Source organism: Thermobia domestica, chromosome 9 (assembly GCF_964235325.1).
Source record: "Thermobia domestica chromosome 9, izTheDome1.hap1.1, whole genome shotgun sequence".
NCBI lineage: Eukaryota > Metazoa > Arthropoda > Insecta > Zygentoma > Lepismatidae > Thermobia > Thermobia domestica.
The window spans coordinates 55507165-55525793 of NC_137462.1; the positions used below are offsets into that span (position 1 = coordinate 55507165).

Below are 18629 nucleotides of genomic sequence, written 5' to 3' on the forward strand. Positions count from 1 at the left end.
TGTGCTTCGGATCATAATGTTCTATTGTATAAACCAAACTGTCCTATATTTTTTTCAATATGCTGCTGGTAGGCCTGAAAACCTACAAGCATACCGAATTTCAAGTTTTTAAAATTCCAATTCTATTTATTTAAAACATGAGATTGTATGTCAAATGGAAAATTAAATAACCTGAGGATTTTTTTCATTCTCTCTTTTCACAAGTTTCCCTCCGAAAGCATGCCAAATTTCAACTCTCCATGTCAGCCGGAGGTTTCCGTTGTGTCAGTTCGTGCAGTGATAGGTGCGAGTTTCTTTTCTGGCTTTTAGTCCCTTTTTTCATGAGCTTGTCTTTAAAAGTCTCTTTTTTGAGAATTTTTTTTTCATATACATTTTTTACTATGTCCAGTGATAAAAGTAATAAGTTTCAAGATGTAATTATTTCATTTCTTGGTATCATCAGTTGTGTCTTGAGTCATTTGTCTCCCTAGAGAGTTAAACCTTTCCACTGTTCTCATGCATGTTTCTTTACCTTCAGTTTGAGTATTTGATCGTACCGAAGATGTGGAAGAAGTGTCATTTCAATGAGTTGTGTTTGGAGGACCTTCAGTTCAAACCTTGGTTTGTTAAAGTAGATGGAGATCAGTATAAGGGCAAATGTGTTTATTGTAATAAAACATTTGTTTTCAGCAACATGGGTCGTCGTGCAATACATAGTCACTCTGCAAGTAAAGGACGCCAGAAGATTTCTGCCACAGTACGTACTGAGTCACAACCAAAGATATTCGAGGCTTTTCGTGGACAGCCACAGTCAGTTTCAGAAACTACAACTCTCCACAAAGTATAGAAATCACCCATCCTGAACAAGTGAAGTTGCCAGGAAGTAATTCTATCCAAGTGGCCAATAACTCATCAGAAGCATCAACATCACAGAATCTATCTCTGAAAGTCAAATCCCCGTATTTTGATTCAACAGAAAGCACAAAAGCAGAGATACTGTGGGCTCTACAAGTTGTTATGAGTCACTTTTCATTGCGATCGGTGGACAATTGTTCTGAGTAGTTTAAAAAAAGAAATGTTCTCTGACAGCCAAATAGCTAGCAAATTCGAAATGAAGAAAGACAAACTTTCTTATACTATTGTGCATGGTCTTACACCATTCTTCAAGGATCAGTTAACAGAATCTGTGAGGCGTGTTAATGAATATGTTGTATGTTTCGATGAGTCTTTGAACAAAGTAGTTGAACGTGGTCAAATGGATGTGCATCTCCGTTTCTGGAATGATAAAACAGACACAGTTGAGACAAAATACTTGAATTCAGTTTTCTTTAATCATGCGAGTGCTGAACACTTGCTGAATGGTTTCAAGAAGTCCATTTGTGAGTTAGATATGCATCAGGTGCCCCAAATTTCTATGGATGGTCCTAATGTTAACTTCAAGTTCCTGGAGCTGCTACAGGAAGACATGAAGAATTATGAATGCATGTTACACATGGAGCATTTCGTTTTGCATTCAAGAAAGTGAAATGGGAAATAGAAGAGTTCTTATTTGCACTGTACAACCTCGTCAAGGATTCACCTGCAAGAAGAGGAGACTATGGTAACTGTTCTGGTTCAAATATTTTTCCTAAGAAGTTTTTCAGGACACGCTGGCTGGAAAGTGTATCTGCAGCCAGTCGAGCACTTTAAATATTACCTAACATTAGAAAATATTCCAGCTAGTGCAAGTCAACATGTAACAGCTACAAAATTGTAACACTTGTCTTGGAATCACGATTTCTTGAAGCAAGGTTGGACTTCTTTATTTCGGTGGCTGCACAGTTGGAACCTTTGTTGGTTTCTCTTCAGACAGACAAACAAGTAGTACCTATTTTATATACAGACCTGACGTGTGTGATGAAGAATGATGAGGTTCCTGTTATCAATGAACCAGTGGTAAAAATAGATGTGTTGAAAAAAGAAAACCAGCTTTTTTTACCATGAGTGTAATACTGGATTTGCTGCAAAAGCTGTCCTGAAGAAAGCGAAAGTCGGGAACATTTAGAATGTGGCACCATTTTGGCAGCTCTGGTTGGTAAGATAAAGGATCGTATTCCCCTGTAATATCCGTTAGCCAAAGGACTTACTGCTTTAACCCTGAAATTATCGTTACCCAACCAACATTGCCAGTATCAAGATTGTCTGTTGCTCTGAAAGTTTTCGTTTCAAAAAAGCAAATTACAGCAGATGAAGTAAAGAGGTAATACACATCTTTCGTAGAGTCCCCAAGTCCATAACCTTGAAAGTTAATTTGGAGTCCTTTTCAAGAATAGCAGACAGATCAGTTATACTCACAACTACTGAAAGGCAAAGAGGTATACAAACAACTGTATCATTTTGTGAAGAAATGCCTCATTATATCTCACGAAAACGCCTCTGTTGAGTCTGGCTTCTCAGTAAACAAAGATATTATCTTATCTTCAAGAAGTGTCATTTATTGCACAACGTCTAGTGTATGATAGTGTTTTTAAATTGGGAGGCATTCTGAACATCGAAATTACGAAGCCCATGATACATTATGTGCGGAATACATCATAAAAAAGAAAGGAAGCATTAGCAGAAAGTCATCTTCAGAAGCAACAATTGAAGGACGAACAATCAAAGCGAAAACGAACGGCTCAAAAAATCAAAGAACTTGAAGCTAAGAAAGCCAGACTTCAAGAAAACACTGACCAGGAGATTGCTAAATTAGACAACCAGATATAAGTGTTGCAGAAATTGTAAAGAATCTGACTAACGTTGTGAAGTGCATGTAAATACAGTTTTAAGGTTGTATATTTGTTCGTGAACATTTAATACTACTCAGTGAGAGTTATGTATGCAGGGTGGGAAAAAAATCATGATTTTTTAAAAATCATTTTTGTTGATTTTTTTTTATTTAAATCAAATTTTTCTCTTGGTACAATACAAGTCGTAAACTGAAGAAAAAACATTAGGAATTAGTATTAAATGTTAATTATGCCATTTAAGTAAAAGTATTGGAGTTTAATTTTGAATTAATCCCCAATCGTTAACCTATTTCAATCCCAAACAATGTTTCTCGAACATTAAGGAAAAAACTTACAGCAACGTTTATCAACATGACACTTTTCTTTTCATGAAAGTTACTGATATTTGGCAGTGGCATATTTTTAAAAATCGGAACTAGCTAGCGGCACGAAGTACATATAAAGTACATAAATTTCGCCTAAAATTAACTAACTAACTCTATGGCCTATGGAACCCGGAGGTTCAATGCCGCGATCACAAAAGCTCTCCATTCACTTCTTAGCCAACTGGATCCAGTTTCTACTTTGTATTCCTATTTCTGCGAGATCATCTTAATATTGCCCTCCCATCTGCGCCTAGGTCTTCCTAATGGTCGTTTTCCGATTGGTCTTCCAGTTAAGACTTTGAAAGCGTTCCTACTTTATTCCATCCTGGCTACATGACCTGCCCACGTGAGTCTCCTTGACTTGATGACCCTAACAATGTTGGGTAAACCGAATAAATTATGTAGTTCCTCGTTATAAAGTTTCTGCCATTCCCGTTCCTCTTGGGTCCGAATATTCGTTTCGGGATCTTGTCCTCAAATATTTTCCGTCTATGCTCTTCCCTCATAGTAAGCGACATGTTTCGCAACCATACAGAACAACAGGCATGATTATCGTTTTATATATTTTAAGCATAAATTCCTCGACAGAATTCGCGACGACAAGAGATTTTGAACTGAATAATAACACGAATTCCCTGCTTTTAGTCTACATTTAATTTATTCGTGAAAATCGTTTTCGTCTATTAATATTGATCCTAGATGTTTGAAAGTATCCAGTTTATCAAAAGTATTATTCGATATTTTAACGCAACCAAATTTTGCCGCATTACGATCCCGAGGAACTTCTATGTATTTAGTACATAAATTTTGCCTGAAGTTTTAAAATCTCATTTTGTTTTGTTTCGGGGAGGGGATCTGGCCCATCTCAATACGCCCCTATTATCTGGAAAGAAACAAATAGACGTGGACACAAAAGAATATTCGTCTTAAATGTCCATGGTGATTTCTCCGTTGGAATAGTTAACGATTTAAAAACCTTATGTTACGAAGAGAAGAAAACAGGATCCACCGTTCGAAACGGGATTTTCCCTAATATCCTGTACATGATACTCATTTTCATACTGTGCTTACATACATTTGAATCTCATTGTATTACGATGATTATCTTCCATAATCGAAATAACAGAACAGAAAAGCGATTTTACTTATTTTCACTTTAAATTAATTTACTTCGGAATTTGATTTAAATCAACGATTTTTATTTTAAAAAATCAAGCGATTTAAATCTTGATTAAAATCGTGATTTAAATCAGACTGATTTAAATCAATCTACCCCGTATGTATGTGGAAAATTGAATAACTCTGTGATAATGGTCCCATTTGATAGTCTGTGTAAGCAAGGAAGTCATTGTATAGTAAAAAACTATTTCCAAAAGTTTGTAAATGCATGTAATGTTTGTTGAAATGTATGTAAATACAGTTTTAAGGTTGTATATTTGTTCGTGAACATTTAATACTGGTACTGCTCAGTGTAAGTTATGTATGTATGTGGAAAATTGTATAACGTCTGTGATAATGGTCTAAGTTAACCATCTATGTAAACAAGAAAGTTATTGTATAGGAAAACCCATTTTCAAAAGTTTTTGCATTTAAATTTTATTATGGTGTGATAACTAAATAATAAATATAAATAGAAGTGGAAAAGGTGGCTGTGAAAGGTGAAGGGAGGCCACTAAAATAGTCATAAATTACAGATAAATGAATTGGTTCGTTTGTACGTTTGTAGAATATTGTTTAAGCGTATAAACAATGATGAAAACGTACAGTTCACTTTAAATATGAGTTATACTAAGGAAAAAGATAGCGACAGAGAACAGGGAAAATTATAATTTTGTCAGGAAGTCAGGGAATTTGATTATGCTTGCTAGGTAGACACCCTGAACAGAAATGCTATCTTTGAAAAGTGAAAATTCGGGACACTATAAATTCGTCTTTAAAATGCGCTAAATAAAAGGGGCAAAGTTTCTTCTCTGCCTTGCACTGATGTAGTAAATATAAAAGCTCTTTTAAAAAAAAAAAAAAAAAAAAAAATTAAATTCTTCCCCCAAATTGTAATTCCCACTTCTGATAGCTAGAAGGATTCAGAGAGAAATACCACTATTAGAATAAATGTTGCTATGGGTTTGTCACTTTATTTTTAACTCCTTTATGCTTCGAGCTGTAGTATCCATGTACTATTTTTTTTTCAAGTTTGATATATATATGTAAAAAGTATTTTTCTCATGTTCGCAGAAAACCCGAACTTTTATGTGTCTGGAAATTTAATTTCGGAACGCCGGGACATTGAGATCGATTACGGTACAATCCCTAAAATTGCGAAACGTATAGGAACTCTACTTTCATAGCACGCTGCAATTTTCAGAACGTCACTGTCTACAGCTCACCGTATTAAAACTCCATAGTATAACTTATGAACAGTATGAGCGCACTGATTTTCTATCTAGCGCGTAGAATCTAAAAATATTACGGGTTCATTACGTTGGGAAGGAATGGTTTGAGAACATTATTGTAAATTCTGAAGCCCTCAGGACCTAAACAGTATAATTGTTTGTAATAACACAATTGTATGATCTCTTACACGTGTCGGCCATCTCAACCGCCAGATGCAAATGCACTCTATGAATTTCTTTAGCACTTGTTTACAAAGAAACTGTAACTCGACTTTCCCATTCTTCCCACTGAGAAATGAATAGCCAAAACAGAATTTAACATTATTTAGTAATTTAGCAAGAATTTATTGTATAATTCATTTAATGAAAAAAATAATCAATAAAGTAGAATTGAAAAACTGCAACAAGTAAGACAGAAAAATACAAATTTATAAGAACTGTATATAAGAGTGAACAAATACAGTAAAACCTCTCAATAAGAATCTGCAATAGGACATGATTATTGGTTCGTAAATGAGAGGTGTTTCTAAAAAGAGATTTCACAAATTTACATTACTCACTCTTGATGTGGTAATTCGATACAGTATTCATGTATACATTATTTACAAATATAAAAATAGCCTAATACTGAAATACTGTACTCAGTTTTTATTGGGGAAATGAAGGGAAATCCCTCACTCTAAAGATAGGAAAGTATCCATCCATGCAGATTGTATTTATAAAGACGTATATTACAGAATTCTTGTGTGATCATTTTATTTCCAAGTCATACGCCTACAAATTCACAGTAATTCGCTGACTGGCTCTATTTAAACTAAAAGTAACTGAATTAGAATATGCAACATGATTATTAAATACTAAAAATGTATGCAAAACTTAACAATCATGACATTTCATGATGTTTTGGGGGAAAAGTCTGCAATAGTAACCTACCGTATTATCTTGTTGGCCCTAGTTTTGATCAAATTTGCTTAAAACTGCCGAATCATTTGAAGGGATCAATTGGAAATTTATTTTCAGGTTGCAGAAAGTATTTTCTGTGCCAAGTAAGTATGAGCTGACAGATAATTCCTGTCCGTCATGAAAAGATTAGTAAACATGGGTCGAATAATATTTTGCGTGTCTGTCTGAGTGTATATAGAAAGTAGAGTTCTCTCCCGTAATAATACTTGTATTTTTGCCGTTACAAAATAAACTTTTATTAATATGGAAATATCCGCTATTGAGAAGTATCCGTTAAGAGTGGTTATACAGTATTAAAAAGGATAATACTGAAATAACTTACTTTTATTCAATTATTCACATTGCATTGTATCTGTATTGCGTTCACTAGTTTAACCGTCAATGTTATGTAGGACACAATAATAGATTGACACTGATAAAGTGGTGATCGTCCATCGTGAATTTTCCCATTCTGTCCACATTTTCAGCTCACCAAATATATTTCACTGTTATCCACTTTCATTAATCATTCGTGTCTTTTGGCCTAGAGGTCTTAAACGTGAGATGTTAAATATTTTTTTTCAACATAGTACGCATGACTCTCAAATATATATTTTTATTTTCTCGTTTTCTGTAGTTAATTTACGTCATTGTACCGTTATCTATTTCCGTTGTATACAGTATTAACACATTTTTATGTTTATTATGAAACTTTCTTAGAAGAAAGCTAATACAAGAAACTCTTAAGACTATTCAATACGCGATAAGACAAACAATATAAGTAATTTGAAATGGAGGAAAGGGCTGTAAGTGTCAGCGAAAAATCGAATAAAAAATATTAAATAATATATAGCTGTAGTACGTTTGTTTTAAATTTCCAATTTTGTTCCGCAACAACTAAATCTACGGTCTGTTAAAAACAAGATTCTAATAATGTATTACCTTTAGTAAATAATAGAGTAGCTTTATGTATACTTTCTCTCTGTGTTGTAATTAATATGATTGTACACTAGTGTTTCTTATTGCCTTTCAGAGTTAAAGACCAAAACCCAAAAGTATGTAACAAGACTTGTACTATATGTGGAGAGAAGTTTCAGTATGCTAAATATCGTCGGCATCATATGTTGAAGAAGCATAATGTCGGGGAATATAAGTGCCCGCAATGCCCTAAACAATTCAGCAAATTTGCGAACATGCAACAACATGTACTAATACACTCTAATGCACGTTCCAAAGATTGCCCATGCGAAATTTGTGACAAATTGTTTTTCGATAAGCATCAACGAAACATACATATTCGTGTTGTTCATAAAAAGGATGAGAATAGTGTGAACTGTGAATTGTGTAATAAAAAGATATTAAGGATCAGGTTGAAGGACCATATGGAAACACATGCAAAAAATGTAAAGTATAGTTGTCCTGAATGTGATAAGAAGTTTGTTTCAAGAAGAAAATTATACCATCATAAAAAAGCTCACAAAAGTCACAAGGACACTTTCATTTGTTGTAAAGTTTGTGGTAAATTGGTGAAGAAACTAAGTTTTACACAACATACGCAGAATCACAATAAATCAAAACAGTGTGAAGTTTGTGGTGCAAAGTTTGCCACCAGTGTTACACTTAAACTTCACATGAGAACTCACACAGGTGAACAACCATTTGTATGTGAGATTTGTGGTCGTAAATTTGCGCGTCACAACAATCTGCGAACGCATTTGAAACTTCATGCTGGAGTCCGTAAATTTGTGTGTGATTTATGTGGGAAGAGATTTGCTCAGAAGTGGAATATGCGAACCCACATGAAGTCATGTGAGAAGAATTCTTCTGTAGCACAGACGTCTTGATAAACTTCTGTAATCGTCAGTTACGTTTAGAATACTGTGAGTGAGACAAAATATTTATTTTCTTCCTTTTTAGTTTTATTAGTTACTGGCACATGTATTGTAGGAAAGCATAATATTAAGTTTCCAATTAATATTGCAGAAAGATGAAACACTTGTCAGTAGAAAGATTTTGAGTAATCGATTGATTTTGGTAGTACAATATCAGAACTTGTACTAATAAGCACTTGTAATTAAAACAATAAGCCATTTTTATGGATCAATTACTAAAGTACTTCAAATAATTGTAGTTTGTTTATATTGTGTTTAATTAAATTTTTCATTACAATTTATGTGTAGTTTAAGTATATTTTGGGTATATTGTAGGCCTAATTCTGTTTCAAAAATTACTATAATTCCAGTTAAAGAGCAGTGTATTTTTTTATATGCTTATTAGGCTGACTTTCACAAGACCTTTTGTCGTGTCTTTTTTAAAGTCTCCAATAGGCAAGAAATAAACCAAAATTGCACCAGTTGGAAGCTGGAAATTACTTATCATCATCATCATTAACGTAGAGGGAAGCAAAAAACGAGAGTACGTAATCTTTATTAGCGTGGAACAACGAACACTACGTTAGTTGTATGCAACATACTAGAAATTAGGCATATGTAAAAGTTATGGTGGTCTGCGCATAGCAAGTCAATTTTTCAACCCGGATTTTACTAATGTTCTCCCGTTTACACCTTGCCTCACTGCCCGCTAAGGATTAACCGTCTTGGACTGAAATAGGAAACTTACTCTTTAAAGTAAGGAAGCCTTTGGCGCAGTAAATCAGGGTTCAGATTCTATTTTAACTTGTATGTTCACGTCTTGTATCGCCTCACTGTTGAAAGAGATGTTAAATTTCAATCCAATCATTTCTAATACCTCCAGTGGCTTCCTTTCGTATATTTGCAGCGTCTACGTATAAATTTTATAGATAATACGATTTAAATTGGAAACCTTCAGGTTATAGGAATATAGGTTTTAAAAACATGTGTGGAATACATTACACAATATAAAATGACATATCAAAGTTTCGTAAACCATGTGCGTAGGACAAAGAACTGCGACGAGATAATTTAATTAAGTCACAAGCAATAACAGAAATGTATGGAAAAATGTCATATTATCATGCCTTTACATACTTTAATGAGTCACAGCAATATTAACGATAAATATTGTATAATATTTGTTAACGCACAAATAGACTTGAGAAATATACTAGCTATAATTGTTGTGCAGCAATTCTTCATTACTTCTTGCCAGGCCCGTAGTCAGGGGGGGCTAGGGCGGGCTCAGCCCCCCCCCTAAATTTTTTGCAGCCCCCCTAACTAAAATCATAGTTCGAATTAACGGGGGATGCCGGGAAATTCCCCTTCGGTAAATATTTAAGTCCGGCTCGTATCACAGAAGTAACATAACATCCCTGTCTGTGATAAATTTTCGCCTTCTACATTTACAGCAACAATACATAATCATCCCCCTCTCGTTCGAAAGTTTAATTCGTACACTGACTGAAATGTTGGAAGAAATTGTATTTCCAAATGTACTTTAGAGTGCTAAATTAAAATTTACTTTTATTATCCTCATTTAAAGTATTGGCCTATTTATGCGCTACGCTTCTTCGAATTGCTAATATTTCTTTGAGCGTGAGACTTTTTTTTTTTTAATGCTTTATGTGCAAACGAACCTCGCTGCAGGAGAAAAATAATTTATGGTTATTCTATCGGCAATCATGCATTTGTGTTCAGAAACAACATACTTTTACCTTAATCTTACCTTTAAGAGTTTACTTCTTCCTGTCCTTTTTTGGAATTTGCAACTGAAAACATCCATTTGCTGTGAGTCATTGGCTTTCGGTCAGTATGCGAGAGATTGAAAAGACAGCATCCCTCAACAGGGGGTCGCAACTGTTTCGCTCTAAATCACACAGGGGTATGGGTGTGTTTTGTGTATATTGGACATGGAGAGAGGGGGGGGGGGATTTTGACTACGTTTTATGTTACGTGATAACGGAGTAAGAAAAGTATCCTTTTCTGAATTGTATTTACTCTTGTTGTGTTGTGAGTTGAACATTGTTGTAATTGAAAGTTGATCGATGGTGATTTCTGAAGATGCACCGAAGTTGACTTGAAGAATGAGAATTGTAGTGTAGCAGCAACTTGACTATTCGTTAAATAACTTGGAATAAGTAAGCAATATTGTTAATATATCTTTAAACTAAAGATAAGTTCGATTCACTTAATCTTTATCGGGGATGAATTATTAGATACTTATATTAAAATAATTTAATAATTGTTGTCAATCTTTGGTGCCAGAATCAAATGTTCATGCATATCATCAGACGTAAGTAAGCCTAATCATCCAAAGTTACTATTTTGTAAAAGGATACCTTACAATTTTCTGGTATGTAAACAAAAAATGCAGCGGACTAAACGGAGGTAGTAGTTGCACTTATAGGAAAAACAGAATTTTCAATTAAAAATTGAACCTTATTGGATGATAATATATATATATAATGCTTTATAAATTTGAAATTTGACCTTTGACTTAAAACAGGGTGCGTCGGGGAGTTTAGCGTCTCTCTTCAGCAGGGAGGCTAATAGACACGGGACCTATAGCTTAAAGTAACATCCAAATCACTATCGGTTTGAATCCGAGGACTCCCAGTACGGTTTGAACCCGAAACCAGACGCGCCGAAGGCGAGCGCTGTACCCATGAGGCTACGGGGTAGCCCACAAAAGTAACAATTTGTTAATGTAGTTTCATTTTGAAGAAGAGATATCTTCAATAGAAATAAGTAAATAGCTGTTTAAATCATTAGTTCTTAACTTAAACTTTTCTAGTACCTACGAAAGCAACTGATCTCGAATTCTTATTTGTACAATGTAAAGAAGAATTTCATGTATACTTTGATATGAACTGTACTATACAAAGAAAATTTAATGAACTGTTACTTCTCTTATCAATTTCGTTTCGAGTAAGAAGGTAACTGCGCTAGAACAGGGAACATTTTTTTTTTTTTGGAGGTATTTTCTTATTTGAATACTCGAGTACCAAAACATAACAGATTATTTTTACTTAAACATGACTTTAGTAGCAATCGTCCTAAATGATTGTTGATAGTATGTTCCAAAGAGTCTAGAGCAGTGGTTCTCAAACTGGAGTCTGCGGACACCCGGGGGTCCGCGCGACCTGGCTATGGGGTCCGCGACGTCTAAAAATTGAAATGTGTTGTGATAAAATGGAACTCACAGCTGTTATGCCAAAAGTATTTTTTTCAGTTACTAAAAAGAAAGCAATTAGAAATTATATCTACGTTTGTAAATTTGAATATTTTCTTTACTAAATTTCTGCCCTGAAGCCGGTCAACCGTTATATAGGACTACTTCAGGTGAGAGGAATTCCTTCTCTGTTAGGGCATTTTTTTTTTTTTTTTCAAAAGGAGTTGTAGATTAACTGCACCGAACCGATCTTGTTTTGTTGAGTTACAACAAGGACATCACCAGAAACCTCGATCTGGACACAATTGTTCTAAGATTGGCAACATCCAAAACAAGGAGACTTATACTGTGATTGTGTTGTTAGTGATTGTTCAAATGTTCAACTTGTTTCTACTATAGTGTGCTAACATGAGGAATGTATATATGCGTGTTGTGTTTGTGTTTCTTAATCTTATGAAATTTATAAATTTGTAGATAGCAAAAACCCATAAACATATCATTATTTCTTTCGAACATCACCATAAAAAACTGCTCAAAAAATGTTTAGAAGTACAAGTGTAAAATAAAGCGCGTGATATCTGAAGAAATATAAAGTTTCATATCTAAGGTAATGTAAATAATAATACAGGTAAGATGTTAATTTCATTTTTTCAATATGCATATATTTGTTTAGGCCATATGTATTTCAAAATATTGATTTAAGATTTTGAGACCCTTCTCTGTAGAATCTCTTTGAAGATAGTAGTAAATCTCATTACTCTCTAGATGTTTTCAAGTTTCACAAATATTTTTTCAGTCGATCAAAAATTAAAACACGTATTTCCTGTACTAATTCTTTGGAAATTTTAATGATTGGTTCGTTCGACCAACTATTATTTTAAAAAAAATATTTTGTTATTTCCTTGAAGATGAGAAAACGGAAGAAATATTTTGTTGCCATAACAAATAAATAAAACGGAAAAACATAGTATTCTAGCTTTCAGGTACAGTTGTACTAACGCTATAGGGGAAAATTTTAATAATAATTCCTTCACGCTGTAGTTTTAGTTTTAAGAGCATAAGAAATTACTCATCATCACACACGGAGACAGACATTATATATATATATATATATATATATATATATATATATATATATATATATATATATATATATATAATGTCTGTCTCTGTGTGTGTGTATGCCCATCCTAATTTACATTTAGCCCCCCCTCCCCTAAATTTGGAGGCGGGCTACGGGCCTGCTTCTTGCCAGTGTCTGAGGCTCCCCCTCTACATGGGCAGCGATTAGGGGGGAAGTTGAAATGACCCATTGATGTACTCGTATATAGTTTCATTTGGAAATGTGAGGTTATTGTATGTATTACTGGTTCATAGAAAAAAATGATGACATATAATATTTGCCGTTGCGTGAGTCAGGCACGTAGCCAAGGGGTGGGTCCGGACCCCCCCCCTTCGGAACCAGAAATGTAAAAGATTAAGGAAGGATGAAACAAAAAGAAACGAGAAAAAGAAGAATCAGCGTTAAAAATTTGAAGCTACAGCAAGCGTTTGGTTACTCTTTCTTATGAGGTGCTTTGTGTGGGGGAAACGGGGGTCAAGTTGAAAATGGATATTATTGTAACGGAGCATTCCGAATTCCATCTAGCTCTATCCTAATCCTATGGAGTACAAATGATGATCGATATTCCGGTCCGTGTAACGTGGGTTCCTGTCACCACGGCATGGCGCGTCCTCAGGTTGCGGATCGAGGAGAAGGCCTCTAGATATAGAGGTTAGCTGCGAATATACTGAATAAGCAGTCGCGGACAGACGACTAGGAGTGGTCCTCCAGCTTGGAGGTTTGGGTAAGGCTAACACCCTCATCCTGTAAAAAAAGGTACTTGTTCAGAAACATTCACAAAAGCCTCGGACAAGGACTGATAACTTGGCACGACATCAGCAAAAGAAAATGGACATGAGATTTGGAACATGGAATATTAGAAGTCTTTATAGGGCAGGCGCGTTAAAATCTGTAACGAGTGAGTTAGAGAAATACAGGATGGACTTAGTAGGAGTTCAGGAAGTTAGGTGGGAAGGAAAGGGATCTGAGAATTCCGGAAATTTTACGTTCTTTTACGGGGAAGGAAATAAAAATCACCAGTTAGGAACAGGGTTTTTCGTTCACAAACGAATATTACCAGCAATTAAACGGGTTGAATTTGTTACTGACAGACTTTCTTTTATTACTCTTAAGGGACGGTGGTGTGATATTATTGTTTTAAATGTACATGCTCCAACTGAAGATAAGGGTGACGATATAAAAGATAGTTTTTACGAAGAAGTGGAACGGATATTTGACCAACTCCCGCGATACCATATGAAGATTCTATTAGGGGATTTCAATGCGAAGGTAGGACGAGAGGATATTTTCAAACCGATTATAGGGAACGAAAGTTTGCATAAGGAAAGTAATGACAACGGTATTAGACTCGTGAACTTTGCAACATCCAAAAACCTAATCGTGAAGAGTACAAAATTCCCACATCGCGACGTTCATAAATACACTTGGACATCACCAGACGGAAAAACACATAATCAAATTGATCACGTTTTAGTAGATAGAAGAAGACAATCTAGCATAATTGACGTCCGGTCGTTTAGAGGGGCTGATTGTGACACTGATCACTACCTGGTAGCAGCGATAATACGGGAGAGATTATCGTTGAATAAAGGTAATACTCAATGTCCGAAAACGGAGAGATTTAATTTAAAGAAATTAGAAGAGAGCCAGGTAAGAGAGGAATACCAGATTGAAGTTTCGAATAGATTCTCGGTTTTAGAAGACTCGGAGTGCAGTAGTGTTGAGGATACTTGGATTGAAATTAGAGATAGCATTAAAAGTTCAGCAATAGAAAAACTGGGACACGCGGAAATACGTAGGAACAAACCATGGTTCGACCAAGAATGCATTAAACTAGTAGAGAAGAGAAAACAGGCAAAATTACGGTGGCTACAAAATCCGAATGAAATAACTTCACAAAATTTCGCAGATATCAGGCGGGAAACTTCCAAAACTTTTAGAACAAAGAAACGGGATTTTTTGAAAGCTAAAATTAAGGAACTTGAAGATAATAGTAAAAATAAAAATATTCGGGACATGTATAAGGGGATCAGCGAATTTAAGAAAGGCTATCAACCTCGTGCTTATATATTAAAGAAATCTGACGGAACAGTTCTCACTGATACGGATAGCCTCTTAAATAGATGGAAAGATTTCTTTGACGATTTGCTGAACACGCAGCCAAAAACTAATGTGCGTGGAGAAAAGGAGATACACACCGCAGAACTGTATATTCCAAAACCCAATCGAATAGAAGTGGAAGCCGCTATAAAGAAATTAAAGAAACACAAATCTCCGGGTGTAGATGAAATTCCGACTGAGTTAATTTTAGCTGGAGGCGAAAAATTGTGGAACAAGATACACAAACTCATTCTCCTTATCTGGAACAAGGAAGAATTGCCACAAGAGTGGAAAGAGTCAATCATTGTTCCAATTCACAAGAAAGGCGACAAAACTGACTGTAATAATTATCGAGGCATTTCTCTTCTGTCAACATCCTATAAAATCCTTTCAAATATTCTGTTAGCAAGATTGACCCCATACGCAGATGAAATTATTGGAGATTATCAGTGCGGATTTAGACGAAATCGATCAACTATCGACCAAATATTTACCATTCGCCAAATACTCGAAAAGAAGTGGGAATACAATACCCCGGTACATCAACTATTTATTGATTTTAGAAAATCTTACGACTCGGTTAGGAGAGAAACATTATACAACGTTCTTACAGAGCTTGGAATACCGAGAAAGCTAATTAGATTAATTAAGATATGTTTAAGTGAATCCCAAAGTAAAGTCCGGGTAGGAAAATTTTTGTCCACGAGCTTCCACGTCGAAAATGGCCTGAAACAAGGAGATGCGTTGTCGCCATTATTATTTAACTTTGTGCTGGAATACGCCATAAGGAAAATCAAAGATAGCAACCAGGGCCTAGAGTTGAACGGCATTCACCAGGTTATGGCATATGCTGATGATGTAAATTTAATAGGGGATGATAGGAGAACAGTAGAAATAAATGCAGAGATATTATTAAACGCTTGCAGGGACATGGGTTTAGAAGTAAATGCAGAGAAAACTAAATACATGGAAGTGCGTCGGGACCGTAATACGGCAAATTGTGGAGGCGTTAAAATATTAAATAATACTTTTGATAAAGTGGATACTTTCAAATATTTAGGATCAATATTAACAGACAAAAATCATATTCACGAAGAAATTAAATGTCGACTAAAAGCAGGGAATTCGTGTTACTATTCGGTTCAAAATCTCTTGTCGTCGCGAATTCTGTCAAAGAATTTGAAGCTTAAAATATACGAAATGATAATCATGCCTGTTGTTCTGTATGGTTGCGAAACATGGTCACTTACTCTGAGGGAAGAACATAGACTGAAAGTATTTGAGAACAGGATCCTGAGACGAATATTTGGACCCAAGAGGAACGGAAATGGGGAATGGCGGAAACTTCATAACGAGGAACTACATAATTTATACGGTTTACCCAACATTGTTAGAGTCGTCAAGTCTAGGAGGCTTAGGTGGGCAGGTCATGTAGCTAGAATGGAAGAAAGTAGAAACGCTTTCAAAGTCTTGACTGGTAGACCCATAGGAAAACGACCATTAGGAAGACCTAGGCGCAGATGGGAGGATAATATTAAGATGGATCTCGCAGAGATAGGAATACAAAGTAGAAACTGGATCCAATTAGCTAAGGATAGAAGTCAGTGGAGGGCTTTTGTGAACGCGGCACTGAACCTCCGGGTTCCATAGGCCATAGAGGTAGTTAGTTAGTTAGTTATTCCGGTTCGATCAGATAGACTCTCAGAACTTAAGAAACTCGGAAGATTATAACTTTTTCAATACTTTTTGTTATATTCTTTTACTCGAGATTCTTCATAGTTTGTTATTGAAATACTATTAGAATACCTATATTGGTTTGTTAGGCCAATAAAATGAGAATATTGTCGAAACAAACCAATATAGGTATGTTGCCAGTAAAATAGTTTAGATTGATCGAGCCCCTGGTATGTAATCAGAGGGTTTCATGTCATGCCCCCCCCCCATTACAAAATCCTGGCTAAACTAACCAATATAGGCTCTATGTTTCCAGTACAATAATTTAGAATGATCGAGCCCCTAGTGTGATAACCGCAGTATTTCGTCACGGACCCCCCCCCCCCCCCATTACGAAATTCTGGCTACGTGCCTGCGTGAGTACGTATCGGTTGTTTTTCCGTGGAGTTAAGAAAGCTACAGGAATTGCGTATTAATTGCTACGGAAAATAGCCCAAAACTTAACCTGTGGAGCAACAATTCTAGCTACTTTCATTTCTTCGTAGTAGGGCTCGATATGTTAGTTAGCCGCTTTGAAACTAATAGAGATAACATTTTGGAAAAAAAAAATCACAAGTTATTCTTTAATTGCACAAAAATTGACAGTTCCTACAATGTATTTTCTTCTTTCTAATGGTAAGGAATATTAATTAAAAAGAGAGTAATAAGAAACAACTATCTTTTCCATTGTTTTGCAGTGTAATATACGATTGAAGTGATGTGTTTAGAGGTGTAGGCTACGATTGTATACAATTAAATTTAGTGAATTCAACATAATTCTAGGTTTTAGGATTATTTTGTATAACTGGAATGTGTATGATTCTAAGTATTGTTGAGTTTTGGTGTATTCCAAGAAAGTACACCTAGTGGCAACAAACATGTTTTGGGAAGCTACAAAAATAAGTATTTCTGTAAATGTCGTAGCATATGTTTGTAGTATTTATTGTCTTTCTAAGAATAATAATATACATTTAATCACCTGTGTGAAATTAAAAATATAAATTGTTTATTAATCCTCACTTTCAATGTATCTTCCAAAACAAGCCTTATTATTCATTACTATGATAAATATTATCCTTTGTATTTATGTTTTGCAAATTTGTTATTAGATAATCTAATCAGACAATTTTCCAGACAGATTTTTAAGATGTTCATGAGCAAGGAATCAAATCTCTTCTTACACCTTCGTTGTTTAAGAGTACAAAGAGCTAGTACCTACTTCCGTTGCTCTTGTCAATTTACTTAATATATTAAATACAACATAGGCCTACAGTATTTTAACTTAAAAAGGAAGTAGACCTCTTACTAGGGATGATTCCATATCGGGACCAAGTACCTGGGGAAAAACCTATATATCGTCTGAAAGTCCTTGCCATGCTTTTCAAATCACGGGCAAACCCGCAAACTGACCCTATAAGGGGCATATTTGTTCGTGATCGTAACCCTATGTATGGCATATACGACAGAAGTAAAAATCAATGTTATGATGCATCTCGCATAAGCGCCTGAGCCCATCACGTTCCTTTTTGGCTCATTCCTAGAACGCGAATCGGGCAAGGGTTTGATAATATCATTTTGTACCCAGACGTACCCATTTGGTCAGTGTTTCCAACGAACTATAAATACAGTGTGGCAGATGGTTTCTGTACAGTTAGGTGTATATCCATGAAATGTGGCATAAACATCATTCGTCACTAGAGAAATTATACTGAGCGCTTATTCCTCACCCAAGGACCCCAGTTTGTCAGTGTTGCCAACCAATTGTGAAAATAACAAGTTGTAAAACAGGTTCCGTACGATGAGACGTTTATACACCAAGCTTGGCAGAAACATCACACGATACTATAGCAAAAAGACGTTGAGTGTGTCCGCCTCCCAACCAGTCTAGTTTGTCAGTGTTGCCAACCTATTTTAAACATCACAATGTTGTGAATGGCGTGCGTGCCATTGAACGAATATATAACAAATGTGACAGAAGCAGCATTGGATAATGGAAAACATAGTATGAATGTCCGTCTCCCAAGCACTCCAGTTTGGCAGTGTTGCCAACCAACGTCAACATTCAAGATTTTCGCATGAACTCTATAGTGTTGGCGGGCATAATTATACTGTGAACCATACTAGGTTTCTAGTATGTTATTGTAAACGCTCAGGCACGTAT

General features: G+C 35.4%; 1 protein-coding gene across 4 annotated transcripts in view; it reads left to right on the top strand.

Annotated features, from left to right (window-relative positions):
• Positions 1 to 18629, top strand: part of LOC145694663 (uncharacterized) — a 278706-nt gene that overhangs the window by 230440 nt on the left and 29637 nt on the right. Inside the window, exon 7 of one of the 4 annotated variants that reach the window (XM_081771127.1) lies at positions 7478 to 8324. The exons of 1 other annotated variant lie outside the window; for it this stretch is intronic. In XM_081771127.1, the coding sequence (XP_081627253.1) occupies positions 7478 to 8288 (811 nt within the window). In that variant the 3' untranslated portion in view covers positions 8289 to 8324. Of the gene's footprint in view, positions 1 to 7477; positions 9916 to 18629 lie in introns of those variants that run through there. 2 more of the 4 variants (XM_081771125.1, XM_081771134.1) reach the window with 2 other exon arrangements.